This window comes from Stegostoma tigrinum, chromosome 19, assembly GCF_030684315.1.
Source record: "Stegostoma tigrinum isolate sSteTig4 chromosome 19, sSteTig4.hap1, whole genome shotgun sequence".
Taxonomy (NCBI): Eukaryota; Metazoa; Chordata; class Chondrichthyes; order Orectolobiformes; family Stegostomatidae; genus Stegostoma; species Stegostoma tigrinum.
Window position 1 is genome coordinate 57,456,249 of NC_081372.1, and position 20,418 is coordinate 57,476,666.

A 20,418-nucleotide genomic window follows, 5' to 3' on the forward strand; every position below is an offset into this window, starting at 1 on the left:
AGAGTCAAGAGCAGTTGGATGGTCTGTGCATTTAGAACAAAAGCAGGAAGAACTTCTATGAATTAGTAAGCAGTTAAGTGTTGGCGTCTGGACTCAGAAGAAATCCTAGGAGCCAAGTGAAGTTCACTGGCTCCATTGTGGGGTGAAACCATGAAGGTTCAGAAGCCTGTGAGCATTATTAGTTCAGTACAATTGTAGAATGGGGGTTGAAAAGCCACAAATAATATTTGCTTGATGCAACTGAGCAAAATTACAGCTCAGAGAAAATCCAGAGGGAAGTTCTTGCTTGGTGAAGTTACGTGTCAACTAAAAATTGGAGTTCTACCTGTGATTGAACAGTAGAGTGCTGTATTTGGAATCCAGGGAAGTCAGGACCTAGGAAAAGAGCGTGATCAGAGTAGGAGCAGTTATTGAGCCAGCCCATGACAGAACATGCCTGGACAGAACTTCAAGGTCAGATTAGCTAAAGTGAAGAATTGTGTTCCCCTGTGAAGTTTAATTTGATGTTATGACACACTGTGTCATTAACATCTAGGGAAGGAATTGCTGAGAACTCCATAGGATTGATCATGTCCATTACATGATGTGTGCTGTAGGCTTCTGGATCACTATTATCCATTTTTACCAGTTAATTCTGAATGTTAGAAAGATGATGAATATGTATTGTGGATTGTATTACTGTTCTAACTTATAAAGTATTATTGTGTTCAAACCATGGCATCTTTTGGTTTCATTCTCTTCGTAACTCCCTTGGATCTCACTTCTTGTCCACGTTAAATGGTAACTGGTCCTAACCAGATCTCAGCATAAAGTTTGCAGTCTGATTATGACCTGAGCATAAAGTTGATGGATAATATGGGGTTGTTTTGCAAGATTTGCAATCCACAAATAAATATGAACGCAGGAATTGCTGAAGTTAAGGCTGCTTAAGATTTTCACTATGAATTTTATGATACATATTGTAAACAAAATGGCTTTGTCAGTTGCTATGACTTTTCTGGAAAGGGATCAAAGTTATCTGCTAATATTGATAACGGTTGGGTTAATAGCATTTTCAGGGAAGTTGCACTTAGAATCAAAGACAGGGGTTAAGAAAGAAGATAGAAAATCCAAGCAAAATGAAACATGACTCGAATTGGTCAGAATTCACTTAAGGATGAATGACTGTGTTAGAAAGTTATCATACGGAAACTAACAGAGTAGCTGCAGCTTCAAGGGGAGGTGGTAGCAACTTAACAGCAACAGAATGACCTGAAGATTTTCTCCACCATTAACTTAAACAGACTTTCCACTGGCTTAATTTCTCACGGATGCCCACTTTCAGGTGAGATGCTGGATAAAAATCTTGCCCAGTGCCTTACATGAATAGCACTGACAAAGACAAAGCAAAAACCCTGATATCATAAATTACTCATGAAAATGACTAAGTCCTTGAATGTCCTCCCAGTTTTCTCAACCGGTGTTTTTGAAGCAAGAATAAAGAGAGCAATACTGAGTTAATGAGGTGCAAAAGACAAAGAAATTAAGGGATACAGATAAAGCATTATTAAAAGGAGAAATGTGGATTAATATGGATATTAAAAGCAAAAATAAGCATAGGGATTCTTTGAGACAAACAGAACTGAAAAGCTATGACATCATGTTGGATAATAGTTTGAATATGGGCTGCAGTCTTGTTTCTCGTATTCCAACAACATAACCTACTGGAAGAAATAAAAGGAAGATTCACCAGGCCTGAACAGGGGTGGCATGATGGCAAAGTGGTTAGCACTACTGGCTCACAGCACCAGAGACCTGTGTTCAATTCGACCCTTGGGCAACTGTCTGTGCGGAGTTTGCACATTTGCCCCATGCCTGCGTGGGTTTCCTCCGGGTGCTCTGGTTTCCTCCCACAGTCCAAAGATGTGCAGAATAGGTGAACTGACCATGCTAAATTGCCTCACAGTATCCAGGGATATGCAGGCTACGTTGATTAGCCATGGGAAGTGCAGGGTTATGGGGGGGGGTGGGAAACCTGGTGGAGGTGCTCTTTGTGGACTCGATGGGCTGAATGGCCTGCTTCCACATTGTCAGGATTCAACGTGTTCTATGTGTTGTTCAGTTATAATGATCAGGAAAGGCTGCACAATTGGAGCTCCTTTCTCTGAAAAAATGAAGAATGAGAGGTGATGGAAGGATTTAAAATTGCTCATGGACTTGGTATAGAAGGCATTTGTATTTGTGAAGGGTATCAAAATTAGGGCTAATAAATATGATCAAGATAAGCACTAGAGTGAGAAATAAGTAAAAGGATATGCTAATAGGATGCATGTGGAGCATGAACGGTGGCACAATCCAAAAGAGTCAATGGTCTCTTTCTGCACTATAAGTACAATACAATTCTGTATCATAGCAGAAGAATCTAGCTGCTACTGTAGAAGTAGAAGTAAAGTAGAAGATATTCCACACCCTCTCCTCTTTCATGATCAGGCCAAAGAACAAATAAATGACCCACCAGTTTACTCAAGTAGTTGCGGCTGATTTTTCTAACTTCTCCTTTATATCGTAAACAGGCAAGTTCATTCTCAAAGTGCAAATCAGTACGTGGGAGTGGGATTGCAGGGAATGCGAGTCTCAAAGGGTAGCAGTACACCAATCTGTCCATTACCTCCGGTTTCTCTACCTTTTCTGCAGGAAAACAAATACCAGTATAGGTTTATAAATAACATTAAAAATTACAGTGATGTTTCTGGAAAAAAATGAAATCTGAAATTACACATGTAACATTTTACAAAACAGGAAGCTAATTGACCTATTATGTCTGAGCTAGCTGAAAACAAGCTGTCCAGCCCAATCCCATTTTCCAATACTTCATCGGTCCATAGTGCAATAGGTTACGGCCAATGGTCCTCACTTTATTTTATCTCGTGCATGGCCAGCTTACGTGAGTGGCCTTTTTAAATGCTTCTTGTGTGATCACACATGCAACTTAGAACATACATTTTTGCTCAAACTTCACAAACATCTCTGAGATTCTGCTGCTTACAACACTTCAGGTACAAGTCCAAGTATTTTTAAAGAGTGTTCCTTTCTCTACCACCTTTTCAGGCGATGGGTTCTTGACTCCCACACTAAGGAAAAGCCTGACTGCAATTTTCAAGTTATTACAGGGAACAGATACAGGCAGCTATAGAGTAAAGCTAACAGTGGCTGGGCATTCATTATAAGACTGGAGGCATAGTCTAAAACTACTGACAAATCTTTCAAGAATGGAATCAGAAAATAATTTTACATGCAAGTTTGGATTTCTCTCTCTCTCACATATACAACCCTATTGTTAATTTTAAAACTGAGACTCATAACTTTTGTTAGCCAAAGAAATCACCGGTCAATCATGTTCTCAGTGAGTGGGGGAATAGGGTTAAGGGGGTAAATTACCAATTACTGTTCTTATGAGATAAGCTAATTACAAGAGATTGTCAGAAATAGGTCAATCAACACAATGGAAGAGTGTTACGGATGAAAAGTACTGAATAATTAAGAGAATGTCAGACACTGTGTTTTCTCAGATCATGGTGGATTACCAGACAGAATGTGAGTTCAAATGTCACAACAGCAGTTTGAAAATTTGAATTCAGTTTTCAAAATCTCGTATCTGTGAAACTCTCTATGTGGCTCACTCACCTGATATATTGCACTCTTTGAGTAACTGTAAATGCTTTTCACGAACCCGCTTCACGTATTCACCAGATATGTTGTAGATCTTCCCACAGATTGCTTCTACCGAATCTTTTGCCACTGCTGCGACATGGGGCCCACACTGTTTCCGCAAGTGCTCAAGTCTCTCCTACAAATAAGCAAAGGTCCAAGAGATCAGATCGCTTCAGGCAGAGCGAAACTAACTCTTGAAAAGACGTGCAAAAGTCATCTCCATTCTCCCTGTTGTTACACCTCTTCAGCAATGAAGTCCATTCTAGGTACAACGCATCAATCCCACTCACTTACTCTCATGATAAGGATGTGATAATGTGGAAAGGGGATTTTACAGCAATTTGTGAAAGTGGCATTAAAATCTGCAGCAAGTTAAAGGTCATTTTGAGTTTGCATGGATACACTGATGTCAGTGCACTGAGTAAATGAGACAAACCTTTGTTTTCACGTGTTCAGAATGGGAAGGTGCCAGCATTTATGAAGATTTTAGAAAGCATTCAAAAGGTTCTGATAGGAAGAACTGCAGGAATCTAAGTATATGACTGTGTCTGCGCAGGAGAGAGAGAGAGAGAGAGATGACTCCACCTATATAGCAAAGAAGTGGTGACTATGTCAATCAAGGAAAGAAACTGACTCTGACTATACAGGAGGGAAACATCAGTGTGTCTATACTGTAGTGGAGAGGTGAAATACAGAAGTAGTGACAAGGCTGTGTCATTATAGGAGCGCAGAGGTGACCATAACTCTGCGGGAATACACCAGGCAGACTGTTTCTATATGTAGGAGAGGTGTCTGTGCCTGTACAAAAGTGGAGAGATAGGTGAACGTATACAAAGAGTAAAGAAGTGACTGCGCCCATACAGGACCAAGAGGAGACTGTGGTTCAACATGAGTGGAGAGGCGATTGTGTCTGTACAGGAGTGGACAGATAGCTATATATATGTAGGAGAGGAGAAGAGACTAAGTTTGTACAGGAGTGAGGAGATAATTTTGAAAATACAGCAATAGAAAGGTGACAGTGCCTGTACAGGAACCAAGAGGTGATTTTGTGTACAGAAGTGGGGAGATGGCTGGACATGATTAGTGACATGATTGTCTCTGTACTGAGATGGACAGTGACTGTGGCCTTGCAGTAAAGGTGAAATAGCTGTTTCTACACTAGATTGGAGAGGTGATTGCATCTGTATAGTGTGAAATAAAGGCTATATGTTTACAAGTGGTGATGTGATTGTGTCTTTACAGAGTAGAGAAGTGACTGTATTTTTAAAGAAGATGAAAAGGCTCTAAATGTACACAAATGAAGAAGTGACTGCACTTGGACTGAGTAGCAATCTGGCTATTCACTACAGTGTCTGTACTGTTCATGTAACTTTGTATTGGATTGTTCATGTAACACTGTCTGTAAAAGAGTGGAAAGGTCTCCATATATAGGAGTAGAGTTGTGAATTTATCTGTACACAAGCAGAAAGGTGATTTTCTCTGTACAGGATTGGAGAGATGACCACATCTGTATTGATGTGGAGAGATGACTGTGCCTGTACATAAATGGAGAAAGGACTGTGTCTATACAGGAGCGAAGAGGAAGGGAGAGATGGTTGTTGCTGTGCACAGAGAACACAGAGCAGATTTAATCCAAAATGATACTTGGAGTCCAAGAGTTAAACAAAGGAAAAATTCACAAACATCGTATTCCCTGCAATTTAGAAAATCTGAAGGTTTCAAAATATTTTGGAGAATAGCACAGAAAGAGAGAAACTTTCAACCACTAGAGGGGAAAAGTTTAAGGGAGATATGCGTGGAAAGATTTTTACGCAGAGAGTGGTGGGTGTCTGGAACGCATTGCCAGCAGAGGTGGTAGAGGCGGGCATGACAGCATCATTTAAGATGGATCTAATGATGACAGATACATGAATGGGCAGGGAGCAGAGAGATACAGATCCTTCGAAAATAGGTGACAGGTTTAGATGGAGGATTTGAATCGGCACAGGCTTGGAGGGCTGAAGGGCCTGTTCCTGCGTCGTAATTTTCTTTGTTCTTTGTTCACTTGGGTATTTAGGATTAGGAGGCATAGCCTTCCATTGATTTTCTTTTTGTTTGTCTGCAAGGATTTGAAATTATACCTTGCATATCCAAAAACAGGTCATTACCATATGGCAAAAAGAGCAGAGGTCCTTGGGGAAACCACTGCATATTTCATTTGAGTCTGAAAAAGTATGATTCCTCAATATTCTCTTCTTCCTGCCCCATGCCTAATTTTGTATCCACAGTATCAATGACCTTTTAATCAGATGGGCTACAATTTTGTGAATAAGTGTATTGTCTGGTACATGATCATGTGCCTTTTGAAAGTCCATATGTCCTGTCCTATCCTCTGTTACTTCAAAGAACTATTATACAATCGTTGAAAAAAAGACAAACTTTAGGAAGTTCCTTATTTTACACTCATCATTACATTCACAAAAATAATGACATAAATGGGGATAACACTTTATAATGTACGAGGAAGACAGTATTCGTTGACTGGCAAATGGACTCTGACTGGTAGAATGTCACTGCAGTGAATGCACCAGTTAGATGATGACTAACAAGCTTTGTTTAAATTTCAAACGTGCAGATTCACTCTAACTGATCAGGGCATTGGTCTGAGGATTGAACCAGAAAATGGGTGTCATCTATTTTGCTGAGTTGAAAAAGTAGCGTCTGTTTGCAAAAACCAAGGCCTTACTTTAAATATTAAGCTTCTCACAAAGCGCAAGTGGGCCTCACTGCAAACCCAAATGACAATCTTAATCTTAAAATTGGTTGTCACCGCTCTGGCAGCATCAATGGACAGAAAAGCAGGCTTAATCTGTCAAGTCTGAGACAGTTCTGAGGAAGAATTTTAACAGATTGCAAACTTTAACTCTGTTTCTCTGAATTTTTCAAGCATCTTCTGACTTTTATTGCAGGCCCCAAACCACTCTTGTATGAAGAAGTTTTCTTTTCTCAGAACTTATTTTCTTCATTTGCAAATCATTTTAAATCTTGTTCTTGATTTATCCCCAGACAATTCAGTCTCTCCCTATCGTTCAAACCCACCAACCCTGGCAACATCCTTGTTAATTTTTTCTGCAACCTTTCAAGTAAAACAACATCTTTCCTTTAGTAGGGAGAGCAGAAATGAATGTAGTCTTCCAAAAGTGGCCTAACCTATGTGCTGTACAGCCACAACAATGACCTCCCCAATTCTATATCCAATGCACTGACCAATAAATGCAATTGTACCAATGTCTTCCTCACCAACCTATGTTTCTGTGACTCCACCCTCAAGGAACTATGAACCTGCACCCCAAGGTCTCTTTGTTCAGCAACACTCCGCAGGACCCTACATTAAGTGTTTCAGTCCCGCCCTGATTTGCCTTTCCAAAATGCAATACCTCAAATTTATCTAAGTTGGACTCCATCTGCCACTCCTCAGTCCTCTCATGATTTTGAAAACTGCTATCAAATCTCCTCAGCTTTCTTTTCTCAAAGGAAAACAATCAAATCTCTGTAATCTATCCTCATAATTGAACTTACTCATCCCTGGAACTATTCTTGTAAATGGTTCTCTTCCAAACTCTTTCCAGGGTGGTCCTTTCCTAAAGTATGGCACACATAACTGTACACAATGCTCTGTCTGAGGTCTAACAAGTTCAGCATAATCTCTTTGCTCTTGCACTCTATGCCCCTATTAATAAAGCCCAGGATATTGTATGCTTTATTAACTGTTCTCTCTGCCTGTCCTGTCACTTTTAGTGATCTGTGCACACACACATCAGGTCCACTGGCATCAACATGCCACTCGCAGAATTGACTTCTGGTTCCACAAGTCACTGTTGTGCAAAGGCCTTAAAGGTCTGTGCAGCCAGTCAGAAAATTAGAAGAAACGCTGACAAGGCCTCTCTGTTCCTGTACCTCTTATTTTGTATTGTCTGTCTATGTTCTTCTTCCAAAATGATCGCCAGTGAACATCATCTAGCAAACCACAAACTTGTCTCTGTTCTTTTGGAGTTCTACATTGTCCTTCTCAGCGTACAATGCTTCCAAATGACATATCTCTCACAAATTTTGAAACTATCTCCTACACACCAGGACTTAGATCAGGGAAAGCAAGGGTCCCATACCCAAAACCCTGGAGAACTCCACTACAAGCCCTTCCTCCAGCCTGAAAAATATCCATTGACCATTCTATGTTCTGGAATAAAAGTGACAGCACGTGGATACCAAACTGACTGAGTAATAAGAGACATGCTGTCACTTTTATTCCAGAACATAGAATGGTAGAGCACAGGAACAGAACCTGTGGCCCATTATGTCTTTACCAACCAATTAATTCCATTTGCCAAGCTATAACATTTCTCACAAGTCTGTTGTGTGGTATCATATTGAATGTCATTTCAAGTTTAACGTACACCATTTCAAAAGCATTAGCCTTATCAACACTGTTTTTATTTCTCCAAAAACTCTAGCAAGTTAGTTTCTATTTAGAATTCCATTCTGGTTCTTCCTAATCAATCCACATTTTTCAATGTGAGTACAAGTTCTATCTCAAATAATTCTGTCTAGAAACTTCCCCACCACTGAAGTTAAACTGATTGGTCTATAATTGCTGAGATCATCCTTACAACATTTTAAGAACAAGAATCAATTGTCTACAGTTCTCCAGTCCTTTGGAACTTCTCCTGAGTCAAGGCAAGACAGAAGTGCTCCTGCAAATTCCACTCTCACATCCTTCAGCACCCTTGGCTACATCTCATCCAGTTCCGGTCCTTTGTCAACTTTAAGCACCAACAGTCTATCCAATACTCCTTCCTGATTAATTTTGTACACATCTAGTGGCACAGTCTCCTCCTCTGCCACCATGGCCTAGGTAGTACCTACCTCCTTAGTAAAGGCAGATGTAGAGTATAAATTTAACACCACAGCCAAGCTTCTTACTTTCATGTGTAAATCTCCTTTATGGTCCCTAACTGGCTTTAATCCTTTTTTTATTAGCCTTTTTTCTATTTACATCTCTGTAGAAGGATTCTCTGAAGAAGGATTCCCCAAAACATGCTGAAAAATGCTTGTTGGACTAGTGTAAGATGAACATGCTGCTGATGATGTAAATGTTAGGGTTTATCCTTACTGTTGCCACATGTGTATGGGCTGCCAAAGACAGACAAAGTGATGCCCCTTTATATTCTATCTTATCTATGACTGATACTGTGCGACACAAATTTTTAAGGAAGTCTTCTGCATGCAAGACAAAAAGCTCTGACAAAATGTATCTTTTTTTCTAAAGTACTCAAGTTCTCTACTATCAAAAGCATATTTATTGTATAATCTTTATTGTGAAATTGTCCCCTTACAATTTTCGTTATCCTTTAACCATTCTCTGACTAGTCTATTGCTATATGTTTTCCTCAGATCTGACCAGTATTCCCTGACCTCTCCATCATTCCACAGGTTCCCTGGCCTGGTCATCACATCCTGGTCCAGCCATTATTACCTTAATCCAGGCACTGTTCCCCAGACTAGCCATCATTCACCTAACTCTACCTCATATCAGAGGCCCAGGCACATTATCCTAGACTCAACCACTGTTTTCTAATCACTGTATCCTAACCAGATCATTGATCCTCTAAACTGCCCATCATTCACTTGACACTACCATATTCCTGTTTTCTTGTAATGTTTCCCATACCATGTAATCTTCCTTTGTAGCAGATGGTTCTTTTCGTAGCCAGTTGAAAGTATCTTCAACATTCCACTTCACAGTTTTCCTGACATCTGGGGTAGCATTTCTGAGGAAGAACAACAGTTAGTCAGGAAAGACAGGCACAGTCTTACTGCTGAGTGACAAGGATTTGCTGACTATGCAATGTGATCAGACAGGATGGCCCAGATGGCCTGAACTTTGCAGACTCTTTGTCACATTTTTGATTGTTATTCTATCTATTCAATCAACCATCTTCAACAGGTTTTGGGAAAAATTCCAAGACAAACAAATTTACATTCGTGATTTGACTGACCAGCCCATTATCTGATGTGTACAAACTTATAGCTACATTTTACAGGTTTCTGAACCATGGTAAGAGAGATCCACTGCCTGATCGGTGTCATGCAGGCATCCATTTCCGTCCAGCAAAGTGCCAACTATTTTGACGTAAAATCAAACAATAGCAAGGAAGTTAGAACTGTGTTCCTCCCCATCACTCTCACTCAAGTGAATACACAGCTCTTCTTTCAATGGAACCACTCTCTGGACTTTGTTTTTTGAAGAAGTGTCCAGGTCCAAAACGTGAACTTTCCTGCTCCTCTGATGCTGCTTGGCCTGTTGTGTTCATCCAACTCTATACCTTGTTATCTAAGAATCTATTTGACTTTGTTCTCAGCAATTCATCTGCAAAAAATACATCCAATTATGACAGTATCCTTAGCAGTCACTATCGGACATTCCTTATGGAGACTAAGTCCCATATTCACATTAAGGACACCCTCAATCGTGTTGTGAGGTATGACCACTGTGCTAAATCAGACATATTTTGAACAGATCTGGCAACTCAACTTGAACATTCTTGAAGTACTGTAGGCCATCAGCAGCACCAGAACTATATTCAACAACTGTGCATAACCTTGTAGTATTTTATTTCTCTCAATTTAATTCAATGACGACTGCAGAACGAAATGCCAGGAGTAGCACCAAGCAAATCTAAAAATGAGGCATCAAACTAGAAAGGAAAGCTTGTGTGCCCAACAACAGAAGCAGCACACATGGGGCTAAACAGACCCTCAATCAATGGATCAGATATAGGCTCTACTGCCCTACCTCATCCAGTCATGAATAGAAGTGTCCAGTTAGACAACTAATAGGAGGCGGATGCTCCATAAATAACCACATTTACAGTGACGCTTGCAAAAGACAAGGATGAAGCACTTGCAACAATCTTCAGCCAGAAATGCCAGGTGATTCATCTCAGCATCTCTTGTTGTCCCCAGCAACACAAATGCGAGTCTTCAACCAAATCAATTAACTCCATGTGACATCAAGAAACACTGAAAGCACTGGACACTGCAAAGTCTATGAGCCCTGACCAAATTCCAGCAAAATTACAATGAAGGCGTGCTCCACAGGGAAGAGAATGTATTATCAACAAATTTGCAGGTGACAACAAAACAGGAAATTGTGAGAATGACAAAAAGTGTCTACAAAGATTCTTAGAGATGTACAGCATGGAAACAGATCCTTCAGTCCAACATGTTCATGCCGACCACATTTCCTAAGTGAATCTAGTCCCATTTGCCAACATGTGGTCTATAGCCCTGAAAATCCTTCCTATTCAGATACCCATTCAGATGCCTTTTAAATGGTGTAACCGTACCAGCCTTCGCCACTTCCTCTAGCAGCTCATGCCATACACACACCACCCTCTGTGTGAAAATGCTGCCCCTTAAGTCCCTTCTAAATCATTCTCTTCTCACCTTAACCTTATGCCCTCTAGTATTGGACTTTGCACCCTATGGAAAATACATTGTCTACTTACCCTATCCGAGCCCCTCATGATTTTATAAGCCTCTATAAGGTCACCCATCAGCCTCCGACACTCCAAGGACGATAAGCCCCAGTCTATTCAGGCTCTCCCTATAGCTCACACCCTCCAAGCCTGGCAACATCCTTGTAAATCTTTTCTGAGCCATTGCATTTTCACAACATCCTTCCTATAGCAGGGAGACCAGAATTAAACGCAGTATTCCAAAACTGGCCTAACTAATATCCTGTGCAACCGCAACACGATATCCCAAATCCTATACTCAATGCACTGACCAATAAAGGCAAACATACCAAATACTTTCTTCAACATCCTATCTTCCTACGACTTCACTTTCAAGTAACTATGAACCTGCACTCCAAGATCTCTTTGTTCGGCAACTCTCCCCAGGACTTTACCATTAAGTGCATGAGTCGTGCTATGATTTGCCTAGTGATGCTATGCAAGGGTCCAAATTGGGACCACAACCTTTCATTTTATACATTAGTGATCTAGATGAAGGAACTTTGTTGCAGGGGTTTGTAGGGACTAGTCATTAAGTGTATTGAAAATTGAGACAGACTGATTTTTAATCAGAAAAGATGGCAAGTGGTTTTAAGAAGTACTAAATCAGCATGATTTCATTCAATGGTATGACAAAACCTAATGGGCCAAATAACCTAATTGCACCCCTGTACCTTACGATCACCTTCTGTGCAGACATAGTAAAATGTCCAATCCTTTACATGCATTGTCACCTCTCCACTCCTGTGCAGAAATAGCCAACATTCCATTTCTGTAAAGACACAGTCACCTTTACACTTATTTTCAGTCATCTCCTATAAACATATAGGTAACTCTCCACCCTTGTCTGAATACAGCCTTCTCGCCACTCTTGTACAGACAGAGTCACCTCTCCACTCCTATGCAGATAGTCATCCATCCATGTCACCGCTGGCACAGTTGTCCCTCTGCTGTACACAGACAGCCATTTCTATACTCCTGCAAAGATACAGTCACTCCTCCATTCTTGTACAGACACAGTCACACCTCTACTCCTGGACAGATACAATCACCTCGCCACTTCTCTACAGTCACCTCTTCACTCCTCTACATAATCTCCTCTCCACTCCTGTACAGACACAGTCTCCTCCCCAACCCTGGACAGGCACAGACCCCTCTCCACTCCTGCACAGACACAGTCACACCTCCAATCCAGTACGTACACAATCACAAGTGCATTCCTGCATAGACACAATGTGCTCTCCACGCCCAGACACACACAGTCCCCTGTACACATCTGTGCAGACGCAGTCACACCTCCACTTCTGTACAGACACAGTCTCCTCTCCACTCCTGTGAAGACACAGTCACCCCTCAGCCCCTGTACAGGCAGTCACTCTGCCATTCCTGTGTAGCCAGTCACACCTGAACTCCTACATAGACACAGTAACTCCTCTCCGCTCCTGTACAGACACAGTCTCTTCCCCAATCCTGCACAGACATAGTCACCTCTCCACTTGCATACACACGGTGACACAATTCCAACCCTGCACACACAACAGTCACATGTCCACTCTTGTACAGACACAGAACTCTCTCTACTCCTGTACAGACACAATCTCCTCGCCACTCCTGTACAGACAGAATCATCTCTCCACTCCTATGCAGATAGTCACCCATCCATGTCACTGCAGGCACAGTTGTCCCCACTGCAGTACACAGATAGCCATGTCTATACTCCTGTACAGACACAGTCATTGAATCACAGAATTACTACAGTGTGGAAACAGGCTCTTTGGCCCAAGAAGTCCACACTGACACTCAGAGCATCCCACCCACACCCATCCCTCTGCGACCAGCCTCATCTACACACCCCTGAACACTACCGGCAATTTAGCATGGCCAATCCAACTAGCCTGTACATTTTTGGACTGTGGGCGGAAACCGGAGCACCCAGAGGAAACCCATGCAGACACGGGGAGAATGTGCAAACTTCACACAGTCACCCGAGCATAGAATCGAACACAGGTCCCTGGCACTGTGAGGCAGCAGTACTAACCACTGAGCCAGGGTGCTGCCCTCTACTCCAGTACAGACATAGTCACTCCTCCACTCAAGTGTAGACACAGTCACCCCTCCATTTCTGTACAGGCGCAGTCACACCTCCACCCCTGTACAGATACAGTCACACCTCCACTATTGTACAGACAGTCATCTCTCCAATCCTGCACTGAAACAATCACACCGCCACTCCTGTAGAAGCACAGCCCCTCTGCACTCCAGTACAGATGCAGTTAAACCTCCACCCCTGTACAGACATAGTCACACTGCCACTCTTGTGCAGACACTGTCACCACTCCACTCTTGTACAGACATAGTCAAACTCCCATTCCTGTACAGGCTCAGTCACACCTCCACTCCTGTACAGACTCAGTCACATATCCACTCCTGTAGTGAAACAGTCTCCTCTCCACTTCTGTACAGGCTCAGTCACACCTCCACTCCTGTACAGACTCAGTCACATATCCACTCCTGTAGTGAAACAGTCTCCTCTCCACTTCTGTACAGACACAGTGATCCCTCCACTCCTGTACAGACTCAGTCACATATCCACTCCTGTAGTGAAACAGTCTCCTCTCCACTTCTGTACAGACAAAGTGATCCCTCCACTCCTGTACAGAAACAGTCACATATCCACTCCTGTAGCGAAACAGTCTCCTCTCCACTTCTGTACAGACACAGTGATCCCTCCACTCCTGTACAGACTCAGTCACATATCCACTCCTGTAGTGAAAGTCTCCTCTCCACTGCTGCACAGACACAGTGATCCCTCCACTTCAATACAGACAGAGTCCCCTCTCAACTCCTGTACAGACAAATTCCTTTTGCCACATTTTTATAGACACAATTGCCTCCCCTCTTCCATTCACATATACAGCCATCTCTCAACTATAGTAGAATTTATGAAGGGCTGAATGATTTCCTTCTGCACTATAACACTTCTGTGATTCTGTAAAATTTGGAAGCAAAGTCCTATAGCTGTATTGCTGCATGGGTTCGTAACTCGAATAAGAAATGTTCACTGAATCATGATAACATTTCAGTAAAATTCTAATTAACACCTTATCAGTTTTTCTAATGTCTGCCACAGTTTCTGTCCAATAATGTAGTGGCCTGTATTTCTGTAATAAAGACATGCGTCTCCAACATAGAAAAATTGTTGCTGGCACCCAGATTTCAGAAGTCCTATCCCCAAACCAGCATCCACCATTTTTGTTGAAGGGAAAAGGGTGCTTGTACTTTGAAGGTATGATTCAAAGAAAGTAACTGCATGTGTAAAAAGTGCAGCTGCTTCCAGTCAGATCTTCACTGCTTCATTATTTTCATTGTTGAAATGTCCAAAACATGACTTGGAAGCTTTACACTTTTCAGGAGGTCTAAACATACTGGAGTTCATTGGAGAAGTAAAATACCCTTTTGGAGAGGTATAGGAATACGATAGGAAAGGGCAAATGCCATTTGAGAGAGGTCAAGTTTCTCTTACGGTGGTAAAAGTAGACCAAGAAGGATTTGCATAAAAAGTGGAGATAAGCTCTCAAGGCATTAAATCCCTTTGGCACTGTCAAGTCATTTAAATGTGCCAGTCTTCAAACTACAGAAGAAGAAGTTCTACGGTTTAAAAATATTCAGCACATACTATTTTACTCTCACTTTTACTATCAATCTGCGTACTATTATTGTAGTGGTTATGCTACATAATTGATTTCACAGCTGTTAGCACATTATGATCCCAGCTTAAGATGATGCTGAACAAGTTATATCCCAGAATGAAATTGGCTTGTTAGATCATGTTTATTTTTGTAATTGCTTGAAGTGGAGGTTGGTCGATGAAATATATTCACAGGAGGAGGCAGGTGCTCTTTAACAACAATGTTTATTACATAAAAGAACAAAAAATCATACAGATTGTCAAAATATCCCAAACTGAGAATTATCAGCCTGTTGGAATATCTAACAGAAAGAATTCCTAACGCCTTTCTGAATATCTGACACTGAGACTTACCAGAGTCTACCCAACAATGAAAATCAAAGTCTGTGAATATCTGTCACCAAGAATTCTCATTGAGACTGAAAGCATTGCAGGGAATATCCGTCTGACTAGGTACAGAGTTTGTCAGAATTTATCTGAGACCACGAAATCTCAGACAGTCCTTCTGAAAAGTTGGCCCTGAGATAGGGGAATGTTGTATTATGCTCCTCTAAGTTAACTATCTATCCAGAGGCCTGGGCTAATGCTCAAACAAAAGTTCAAAACAATGACACCAAAGGACTTAAAGTTAAATAATTATGCTGCAATAAAATGATAGTGGCACTAATAATAAACAGGAAATGATCAGACTGTAAAAGCTCACTTGGTTCTCGAATGTACTTCAGTGAAGAAAATCTACCACCGTCATCTGGTCTACCCTACATACCCACAGCAATGAGGTTGACTCTTAACTGAAAAGATCCAGCAACCTACTAGGTTGTATGAATTTACTACAGTACGAGTAATTAAGTGTACCTACACCACAGATGGACAGCAGATGTTCAAGATGGGAGCTCACTACCACCTAATGGAGGATAATTAGAGATGGGCAATAAATATTGCCCTTGCCAGTAATCCCAAATACAGATTTAAAGTAATACCTGGATTCAATCATTCGTTTTGCAGACTCAGCATATTTGAAAAGCAATCTCCGAGCTTCTTCCCTGTACTTAATGCGAGACAACCTATCAACGAAAGTACAAAAGCAACAAGTCAATTTCAGCATTCCATCTTCAATGCAGAAAGCAATGTCACATTTAAAAAATTAAAAATAAAGTATTCAAGCAAAATCTTTAATAATTGTGGCATGATCCTTCCAGTAGACCTCTATTATTTCAGTTGCTGTTTGATACAGGTCTTGGTATACAGACTGTTTACTCTGTTTGCATTCAAAGACAAAAGACCTTGCATGAAAAGTTTCTTCTGATACGTATACCTGCTAATCTGTTGTACCACTGTTGTAAATCTCTCTCTGTACCCTTTTCTGTGCCTCTCTATCCCTTCTAATATGGTGACAAGAAATGTACACATTAAAGGTTGCCATAGTCTCACCGAAACATTAACAAGAGAGATGACGGGGGTTGGTTTATCTTCAGGGCCACCACACCCTAGGCGAGAGAAGAGGATGAGAAGGAAAGTCCTTCATAGTAACCTCAGCCGGTGTGGGAATTGAATCCAAGTGGTTGGCATCATCTGCATCACAAATCTGCCAGCTAGCCAACCAAACTGGCATGGTACTGAGTTGGACAATCAGCCTTAACAATCTGCTTAAATTTTCCAGCACCTTCTGTTCTTGTTTCAGATTCCAGCATCTACAGTTCTTTTGGTTTTTTTGTCAGCCATAAGAATGTTGGCTTTTACATCTAAAGGACTGGAGTTCAGGGAAGGAGAAGTCAATGCCGTAATTATACAAATTCTGGATATACCCTACTTGAAATACTGAGAGGAGGTCTGGACACCACACCTAAAGAGAGATATAGTTGCCTTAGAGGGAGTACAACATAGTTTTACAAGAATGATACGGGCAGCACAGTGGCTCAGTGGTTAGCACTGCAGCCTCACAGCACCAGGCACCCGGGTTCGATTCCAGGCTTGGGCAACTGTCTGTGTGAAATTTGCACATTCTCCCCGTGTCTGCGTGGGTTTCCTCGGGGTGCTCAGGTTTCCTCCCACAGTCCAAAGATGTGCAGGCTAGGTGGATCAGCCATGCTAAATTGCCCATAGTTTTCAGGGGTGTGTGGGTTATAGGAGGATGGGTCTGGGTGGGATGCTCCAAGGGGCAGTGTACACTTGTTGGGCCATAGGGCTTGTTTCCACACTGTTGGGAATTTAATCTAATGCCTGGATATCAGGGTTTATGTAATAAGGCAGGGTCTGTTCTGAAGAAGGGTCACTGCACCTGAAACATTAACTGATTTCCCTCCACAGATGCTGCCAGACCTACTGAGATTTTCCAGCAATTTCTGTTTTGGTTTAAGCTATGAGGAAGGATTACACAAATTAGAGATAACAAAGCGTGGAGCTGGATGAACACAGCAGGCCAAGCAGCATCTCAGGAGCACAAAAGCTGATGTTTCGGGCCTAGACCCTTCATCAGAGCCTCTGGGTCTAGGCCCAAAACGTCAGCTTTTGTGCTCCTGAGATGCTGCTTGGCCTGCTGTGTTCATCCAGCTCCACACTTTGTTATCTTGGATTCTACAGCATCTGCAGTTCCCATTATCACTTACACAAATCAGACTTGTTTTGTCTAGAATTTAGAAGTTTTAGGGGGTGACATGATCAACATGTTCAAGATATTAACAGGAAAAGACATTGTCAATTAGATAATCTACTTCCACTGGTTGGGAATTCTATAACTAGGGGATGGAGTCTGAGAATTATGGCCAGACTGTTCAGGAAGCACTTCTACACTCAAAGGAAGGTAGATGTTTGGAATGCTCTTCCGCAAACATCAGTGGACAGTGGATCAGTTGTTTATTTTAAATCTGAGATAGATAATTTTTTATTTTGCAAAGATATTAAGGATGATATGGGCCAAGGGCTGGTATATACAGTTAGTTATAGATCAGCCATGATCTTACTGAATGGTGGAATTATTGAGGGGCTGAATGGCGGAATTATTGAGGGGCAGAATGGCCTATGCCTGTTCTTAAGTTCCCATATCATCAGACTACGATCCCTGGTTGTGGACTCCCTTGTCATCGGGATTATGCTTTTTTCATTTACCACATCTATACTTAGCATTTTACAGGTTTCCATCAGATCTCCCTCAGGTGAATATAGTTCTAAATAATCCAATTCTCTTCATATGTCACACCTGCCATTTCAGGAATCAGGCTGGTAAACCTTTCTTGCAGCCCCTCAATGGCCAGAAGGCCCTTCTTTGGCAATGAAACAAAAGTGGCACAAAATATTTCAGGTGTGGTCTTACTAAGTCCAACTGAGCTAACCAAACCCTTTTAAATACACACAGTATTCAATGTGCCGTCCAAATAAGTATCACTTTCACCTCCAAATGTGGGTCGGTAATCTTCATCTTTCTTACTGGTTTAGGTGCATGATAAGGCACATATGACATTATTGTACCATAGACAAGAAGCGAAGCTTAAGATGAGCAGAATACACTTGGTGGGCAGGTGGCAGCAGAAGGTGAAATCAGTACATGCATTATGACAATTGAAGATATATTTATCATGGCCCATATCACAGAAGAACATTTCTATTACCTGATAGGAATGTCATTCATCACTTCACGAAACATAGAGGGAGAAACAACAGGATCACAGTCACTGGGGAGCAGTGGGTCCTTGCCTTTATCGATGGCCTTGCGCTCCAAAAGCCAGCGATTAAAAGAGTCACGAGGTGGTTCAATCCCTGCCAGAGCAATCAAACTGAAGTTAAACAGGATCCAAAGATGGTTCTCATATAGAATAGCTGGAAGCCTAGTCCGTAAATTGAATGTTTCCCAAGTTATTATGGGAAGGATGATTAAAATTCTTTTTATCCTTAACTAAAGTAAGACCTACCAGCCATAACATAGAAACCCACGCTGGCCCATTAGCTTACACCTGAGTAAATCAAGCAATGTAATCACAGTTCTTTAAATGAAAATAGAAGCCACATTACTAATGTGTCAGGACTCGATTCCGAGAGTGAGTGATATCGAGGCCCACTCTTGTCAAAGTAGCCACAAATGTGAAAATTTAATTAAACTACCAGAGAGGCCAATTTACTTAACTGCCTGATTCAGATTAAAAGAGATACACACCAGCATTTTTGTCAATAAGAAGAAAATAGCTATTTATTGTATGCAAACTGATTTTGTTAACAAATGGCAAGAACAAGGAAAATTAACTGCTAATTAATGACTATATAACTTAAACCTTCACCCTGTTAAACTTTAACACACACAAATGCATGTGCACATACACACACAAACAAACAGACACACAAAGAAAAATACTCAAGTCACAAAAATTGTGGATGAAGAGAAATAAAAGTAGTCAAGAAAATGCAACTCTGTATCACCAAACTATTTCAAACAACTGGACAGTCTCATTTAGGTCTAAAGCAAAAGAAAAGGCCCTTTGGCCCATTGAGTCTGCACCAATCAAAAACAAGCAACTAACGATTCTAATCCCCTCTACCAACACTTGGCCCAGAGCCTTGAACGCCTTGGCACTGTAAGTGTAATCTATAAACACCTTTTTTTAGATGTTATGAGGGTTCCTGCCTTCACCGATTTTATAGGCAGTGAGGTTTCAGATTCCTATCGCCCTCTGTGCAAATTTTTGTTTTCCTCACGTTCCATCTAAACCTGCTGCTGCCTACTTTAAATCTCCGAGCCTGGTCATGCTCCCCCTGTCAAGGGCAAAGTTCCTTCTTGTCTACCCTATCTATGCCCCTCATAATTTTATACAGCTCAAATCATACCTCTCCCCATTCTCATCTGCTCCAAGGAAGACAACAATTTATCCAATCCAGTTTCATAACTAAAACTCTCCAGTCCAAGTAATATCCTGGTATATCACCTCTGCGCTGCGATTGTTCTCACAATGCCCCACTCTTTGATGATGGCAAAATATTATCTGCTTGGCAGTGGTCAATCTTTGGTCCAGTGACTGACTGGTTGGATCTGGGGTCTTTTGTTTCCCTTCAGGTTTTAGAATTATTTCTTTTAGGTCTCTGAATGCAGCTTTCCTGCCCTTTTAACACAGAACTGGAGAGACTAACTTTACAAAGAAAGGGATCTAAGAAATATCAATACAGTCAGCTTCTGGATGTTTCTCCTATCTTCTGTTTGAATTTCCCTCACAACATCTACAGTAAGTTGCAACTGGACAAATCAGAGGGTTGTTACTATGGTGAGCTTTCCTGAACCCACAACATGTGGTGCTAAACTGTCTGGACTCAAATTTCTTATGCTTGCTTCACTGTTTTCCAATAATGCAAGAACTTCTTGCATATTCTTCCCTTTTGTAAAAGCGGTGTCTGTTTTCTTAATGTATAGCCCACCAAAAATAAAAAAAATGCGGTCTCTTGCAAATGGAAGAAGTGAAAATCAGGAAATCGTATTTTCCTAAATTGTTGGTGTAGACAGTAGAT

The 20,418-nt window shown here is 41.3% G+C and overlaps 1 protein-coding gene across 3 annotated transcripts in view; it reads right to left on the bottom strand.

Annotated features, from left to right (window-relative positions):
• The window catches only part of pcif1 (phosphorylated CTD interacting factor 1), a 153,970-nt gene that overhangs the window by 50,024 nt on the left and 83,528 nt on the right, over positions 1 to 20,418 (bottom strand). For all 3 annotated transcript variants that reach the window (XM_048549792.2, XM_048549793.2, XM_048549794.2), the window contains 5 exons: positions 18,540 to 18,687; positions 15,915 to 15,998; positions 9,398 to 9,497; positions 3,664 to 3,826; positions 2,495 to 2,667 (listed from right to left, as the gene is read on the bottom strand). In XM_048549792.2, coding sequence (XP_048405749.1) covers positions 2,495 to 2,667; positions 3,664 to 3,826; positions 9,398 to 9,497; positions 15,915 to 15,998; positions 18,540 to 18,687 — 668 coding nt within the window. The remainder of the gene's footprint in view (positions 1 to 2,494; positions 2,668 to 3,663; positions 3,827 to 9,397; positions 9,498 to 15,914; positions 15,999 to 18,539; positions 18,688 to 20,418) is intronic.